At 50.0% G+C, this 6,812-nt stretch overlaps 1 protein-coding gene across 1 annotated transcript; it reads right to left on the minus strand.

Moving 5' to 3' along the window:
• Positions 1–507: 507 nt before the first annotated feature.
• Positions 508–1,618, minus strand: LOC309592492 (olfactory receptor class A-like protein 1; the record flags this gene model as incomplete). The annotated part of the gene is given in 2 exon segments (XM_082315918.1): positions 508–1,149; positions 1,151–1,618. Coding segments are annotated over 2 exon segments (1,110 nt in total).
• Positions 1,619–6,812: the final 5,194 nt, after the last annotated feature.

Genomic DNA, 6,812 nt, shown 5'->3' on the forward strand with positions numbered 1-6,812 from the left:
GCTGGCCCAGACTGGCCCAAGGGCTATTCCATACCATATGACATCATGCTCAGTATATATAAGCTGGGGGAAGAAGAAGGAAGGGGGGGACATTGGGCATGATGGCGTTTGTCCTCCCAAGTAACCATTACGCGTGATGGAGCCCTGCTTTCCTGGGGATGGCTGAGCACCTGCCTGACGATGGGAAGTAGTGAATGAATTCCTTGTTCTGTTTTGTTTGCGTGCACGGTTTTTGCTTTGCCTATTTAACTGTTCTAATTTATTTTACTTCGATTATTAAACTGTTCTTATCTCAACCCACGAGTTTTCTCCCTTTTACCCTTCTGATTCTCTCCCCCATCCCACTGGGGGGGAGTGAGCGAGCGGCTGCGTGGTGCTTAGTTGCTGGCTGGGGTTAAACCACGACAGACACATCTCTGGGGCAAATCCATTCCTTGATCTACTTGGTCTACTGGATCTATTTTCTGATTAGATCCCTCATCTGGTTGATGATGCCCCACAATGTTATCACATGGTGCAAGAAGAAGATGGATGGGAACCTCCCTGAATTTTAAGCATGATCTGAAGGATGTTTCCAGAAAGCTGGCAGGGCCTTATTTTAAATGCCTGAAGAAGTCCCTCATAGCAGACATGCTTTTCTGTCTGGAAAGCTGGAGAACCCACAATGGATTTTGGGAGGTTACATCTCCATGCTCTGGACAACGGTAGGCTTCTCGCATCCCAGGCACCAGCAGGCTTCAGTGAGGTATTGTCAAACACAATGACATCGGAACTGGATGAGTAACAGATGCAGGACAGCACTCCGCAGAGACCTCTGAGGATGCTGCTCTCAAAGCCGTGCTTAAGGAGCCCTGAAACAGGAGCGATCCAGGTGATGTCGTTGGAGAGCCAGCAGACAACATAAATGGAGAGCAGCGAGAGCAAGGTCTTGGTTGCCTGAGCCGTGTGCTTGTTCCAGGTGCTCCCCGTGGTGGAGGCAGCCCTTATTTTTCTCTTCTGCCTCCAGAGGAGGTCAGTGATGAATCCATTCAGGACTATCACAAGGATGATGAAGATGAGATCCAGGCTGATGGATGTGTAGGTGATAAACTTCATGATGAAACTCCCTGGAGAACTTAAGCGAGTGCTGAGATCCAAGCACACAAGTTTCACTACTTATCCTGTCTGCTGTTGTGTTGTACTGAAGGTAGGGCAATTGGAAGACGATGCTGAAGATCCAGCAGCCAGCAAGGGTGGTGTTCCCGTACTGCCCCTGGTGCCTGTGGGTGAACTTGGACCAGTGATGGCTAGGTCTGTGGATCTTTATCAAGTGGAGGAAGCTTAGATTGTCCACTGAGCAGATGCTGATCAACCTCAGCATGTGATATGCATAGAGGAGGATGCGGCACCCCCTCTCACCAAAAACACTGGTGCCAGAAAAGGAGAGGGCTGCTGGGACCTCTTTGTAGCAACAGAGTAAGAGGTTCACCAGGGCCACGGTTACAATGATCCCATCTAAGGGCTGAAGGACTTTGTGCCAGATGGCGTTACTCATAAAGGCAAAGAGCACAATGAGGTTGCCTATTGTGCCAGTAAATGCCAAGAGATAAATGAAGATGGGGATAGGGTTACGTACCATAAGTGATGCCTGAAGAGGGGCTCCCATAGCCTTTCCCAGCTGCTTTCCTAACTTCTTTCTCCTTGCCTTGGCTGCTTGAACCTACCACATCTGCCTCTGGCTCTGTACCACGTCTCGGTGGTAGCAGCGTTGCTATTGCCTCTCTCCATGGGGCCGTTCCCTGCTCCCCACCAAGGTTTGCAAGCTACAGCTCCACTGCTTCGATTGCTTTGCTGCCTGAGCAGCTGCTCTTAGCTCACTCGGAAGGGCCAGGGAGGGTGGAGCTCTGCTGCGACTGAAAATGTTGCATAGGTAATTAGAAAGGTTTGCAAGTGAAAAGCCCTGCAAGAAGTGGTGGGTTTGGAGGGAGTGCTTCAGAACCGAGCTTAGCCTGAAGCTTGCACTGAGCACTGGGAAGACTGCCCTGCTGTGGCTGGTCACTCGGTGCTGGAGGTGGTTGAGGAAAAGTCTGGCTTGATGGGACAGGGAGGTGCGTGAGTCCCTCCGTGTGTGAAGGTGAAAGAGGAGAGTTGTTCCGAGCAAACACTGGGGGGAAAAAAAGGTATCAGAAAGAGCCCATGACTGCAATGCAGAGGTCTGTGTCTTAACTGTTGTCCAGCCCTCTCCTTCTACTCCCACCCATCCCACCCAGCAGGCAATGAACCTCATCGGAGCCCTCGAGCTTGATTTCCTAGTCCCTCAGGGCTGACAGATCTGCCTCAGGGCATGCACAGAAATGCCGCGCTCAGATAAGCAGTTCGGGTGTAGAGATCCTGCTCTGATCGGAGTTATCAGAGCTCACCAGAGATTGTCAGTGCGGTGTATATCAGCATCAGCAAGAGACAGTTGTAGCTGCTTTGTTAAAAAAAGGAAAAATCTGGTGCAAACACCCGCCTTGCATTTAAAGGCAGAGCACCTGCCCGGATTCCTATCACTCCCAGGAAGAAGCTGTCTGACAGCCAGGCTCCTGGCTCCCCGCCGTGCCATCATAGAATCATAGAAACACAGAAACATAGAATCATAGAACAGTTTGGGTTGGAAGGGACCTTCAAAGATCATCTCATCCAGCCCCCCTGCAATGGGCAGGGACATCTTCAACCAGATCAGGTTGCTCAGAGCCCCGTCCAGCCTGGCCTTGAATGTTTTCCAGAGATGGGGCATCTAACACCTCCCTGGGCAACCTGTGCCAGTGCTTCACCATCCTCTTCATAAAAAATTCCTTATATCCAGTCTGAATCTGCCCTCTTTTAGTTTAAAACCATTCCCCCTTGTCCTATCACAACAGGCCCTGCTAAAAAGTCTGTCCCCATCTTTCTAACAAGCCCCCTTTAAGCACTGCAAGGCCGCACTCAGGTCTCCCCGCAGCCTCCTCCTCTCCCGGCTGAACCCCCCCAGCTCTCAGCCTCTCCTCACAGCAGAGCTGTGCCACCCTCGGAGCATCTTCATGGCCTCCCCTGGCCCCGCTCCCACAGCTCCATGTCCTTCCCGTGCTGAGGACCCCCGAGCTGGATGCAGGGCTCCAGGGGGGTCTCCCCAGAGCGGAGCAGAGGGGCAGAATCCCCTCCCTCGCCCCGCTGGCCACGCTGCGGGTGAGGCAGCCCAGGATACAGTTGGCTTTCTGGGCTGCGAGAGCACATTGCCGGCTCATTTTTCATCCACCAGGATCCCAAGTCCTTCTCCTCAGGGCTGCTCTCAATCCCTTCATCCCCCAGCCTGTGCTGATACGGGGGTTGCCCCAACCCAGGTGCAAGACCCTGCACTTGGCCTTGTTGAACCTCATGAGGTTCACATGGGCCCATTTCTCCAGCTTGTCCAGGTCCCTCTGGATGCCATCCCATCCCTCAGGCGTGTCAACCACACCACTCAGCTTGGTGTTGGCTGCAAACCCGCTGAGGGAGCGCTCAATTCCTCCTTTGATGAAGATATTACGATGGAGTCGTGTTGGGGCTGGAGTGGGATGCAGGCAGGAGCAGCCTGGTCATGGTGGGAGAGGGGCTCTGGGCTCCCACAGAAGCTCAGGTCACAGCTTCCAAGTTTCCTTGCCGCTGTCTAAAATAAAAGTAAGAGGGGCTCAAGCTGCCCAGTTCGTATCCAACTCTCCCCTCCGTGCTCCTTGGGAAGGGATGCGTCGTTGCTGGTGGGAGCACAGAGACTTACTGGGGATGTTCTGCTGCAGTGGTGGTTTCTGGGTATCTATTGATGCGGGGATGGACGGGATGGACATGTTGGTGGTTAAAATAAACCCTCTGAGAAGAAGGAACAGAATCCAGGGCTCATTTTGCTTTCAGCCTCCTGCAGTACTTATTCACTTTAAGGCAATACTTCAGCTTCAGAGGCAGTAATTTTTTTTCATGCAGAATATTAGTCTGAGGAGTTTATTTCCATTTTACCAGACTTCTCAAAATCAAGTGACCATTTATTTTACTGATTGGAAGTGGAACCGTGCTAAAATAATTTTTCTTTCAGTGGAAACACAAGAAAAAACACTTTTGATTTTATCCTCTCCCAGCTTTATTCCCCAATGATGTTGACTCATGGTGGCTGGATCAGACAGGGAGAGAGGGAGGCCCCCATGCTGGGGGTCAGTACCACACTGTGTTTTTGAGGCTCACTGGTGTACCCTGCTGGGGCTAACTGGTTTTGCTGAGCCTGGTCTGCTTTTGACCATGCAGGTGTCAGCATGGGGAGAGGCAAATAACCCTGCTACTCAAACAAGGGCTCCTATTGCAGCCCCTCTTGAGGTCAGACCCAGGCAAGAGCTCGTATTTGGCCTGTGTTGTCTTTCTTGCTAACAGCTCCTTCCTTTAATGCTGGCCAAAACCAGATGCCTTGAGGAAAACAAACAGCAGATCTTTCCTCTGCATTTAGGAATCAACAGCTTAGGACTCTCCTGGCTGGGGTTGTCTCTGCGTTAGAGCCTTCGATGGACCTTTCCTCCCTGGGTTTGCATCTTTGCTTTTGAATCCATTCAAAGGAATGCCTGCTGTAAGCCAAGAGGAGGCTCTGAATACCGACGGGAGGCAGGGAAGTGGCCATCCCAGCCAGAGCCCCAGGGGCTCCCGTAGCCTTCTCCAGGGCTGAGAGCACAGCCTGCTCCTCAGGCACTTCCCATCCCATTGCTGGGCTTTATTCCAGCTATAACCCGAGCGCAAAGTGGGGAGCTGAGCTCAGTGTGGCTGCTGGAGGATTGCACGGAGATTAATGAATACATCAAGTCGATGGTGGTGGGGACAGATAGTGTCTTTTCTGCTGTTAACGCAGGGCTGGAAGAATGAATCGATGGCCAGTGATGACTGCCCAGGTTACATTGTCTTCTCTTTGATTTAATCACTGTATGATTAGCCCAGAGCTTGAAAATTATGCTATTAAACATTGTGCTGTTCCTTTTATTGGATAGATGCTTGTAGAAGTTACTGGAAGATTTCCAATACTCCTACTTCCATAGACAGTGTGCAAAGGTGCAAGGGCTGCCTGGGATCCCACCTATCTGCCCCAAATCAGCATCAGCGCTACCTGCTGCACCCCTGCTATTCGGCTGTCTGCTTGAAAGCCTCCAGCGATGGGACACGTGCCCTGTCCCACCCCCAAACCCTTCTGGTTCATCGCTGTCCCCGTCACAACGAGGATTTCCTTTATATCTGACCTAAATCTTCCTGGGGATAATGTAAGCCCAATATCATCACTATTCTGTAATGAATATTCATTATAATTCTGTAATGCATAACGAAGGTCAGTGTTCTTTAATAAGATAGAAGAAAGGCACGCAGGAGGTCCATTTAATAACAGAGATGACTGGTATATAAAGCAGGGAGATTTTATAATTAATATCACAAGAGCAGCAATGTGCTAAGGAAACTCCTGGCAACCAGCTGAAGGGATGCCATGAAGCTGTAGCTTCAAGAAGTTAAAAAAAGCATCGACTGAAGTTAATGGAAATTCTGCCTGCATAAGAAACAGGTGGAAAGGAAAATCGGCTTATTTTAATCAAAGTGAGAGGAAAAAAAAAACTAATTTAAATCAGTCCAAGTGATTGCAGGCTTAATTCTTTCCCCCTATTAGACTCTTCAGTCCTAACCCTACAGTCCTAAGAGATCTCTTTACATTGGAGACACAGGAATTTGATTTGTATGCGTGCTGACCCCTCGAATTGATACAGCAAAGCCATCCTCTCTCAGTGGGGTGGCTTTCAAGCTGAATCTTCTGGTAAAGACGATTACATTGAAACTATCCTTTTCTGGAAATTGTGATGGGTGGGAAGAAAGTGTCCTCTCCGTGAGTGCTCTCAGATACATGGATCTGAGGTGCTAATTAATTGCTACGGATGGAAGGAGGAGGAGGGAGCTTTGCTCCTGTTCTGAGCTGGATGCAAAGGATGGAGGAAATACGGACATGCAAATCTGTCAATCTGTGGGCTGAGAACAGCCTTTAAACCCCCCATGCTGGTTAGCAAACCACTAACCTCTCCTGCAGCCTGTAACGATAGCTTCCCTGTTGCACTGTGGTGATGATATAGGAAAAAAAACCATAAGGCTGAAGTGTCCCCTGCTCTCTGCAGAGCCCGATGTCAGAAAACGGCACGCAGAGGAGACAATATCATCAGAGGCGACCAAACTGCTCCTTCTGGGAAAGGCGGTTTTGCCGGAGCCAAGGACATGTTGACGCAAGGGAAATTTCAAACAGCTTTCACCTTCCCTTGTTTCCTTTCAACAACATAGCGTGGTTTTGCTGCTGTTCCATTTCAGTTCTCATCGGATTGGTTTAAAACTTGTTCATGGCTGTGCAGCACCTTGGAGGAGAACATATTGGTATTGCCAGAGTGAAACTTTGGAGGTGTCTTTAAATGCATCAGAGCTGATGCATCAGAGTTTGGAAAACCATGTGGTCCTTGAAAAGCAGCAAGCGTTAGCTCAGGAAGGAAGTTTAAACCCAAACTGATGCTGAGCAGAGTGGCCAGGCACAGATCATCTCCCAGGATAACCATGTGGATGTTGGGTGGAGAACATCTATTTTGGAGCTTGGGGCTTGCTCTGCTCTTGCTCCAAGTCACTTGGCCACTGGACAGGTCTCACTGAAAGGTCCACGGAAAGGCTTCTTGTCTCTCTGTAGGATTTGTTCATTATGGATAGTGAGCATGCACATGCCTCCTTTTCATGCCTGTTGCCTTTCTGGAGACCCATGTCTCCCTTATGTTTGAGAGCAGATGGGGAGCTCTTCA

Source organism: Platalea leucorodia (genome assembly GCF_965183815.1).
Source record: "Platalea leucorodia genome assembly, chromosome: 6".
NCBI lineage: Eukaryota > Metazoa > Chordata > Aves > Pelecaniformes > Threskiornithidae > Platalea > Platalea leucorodia.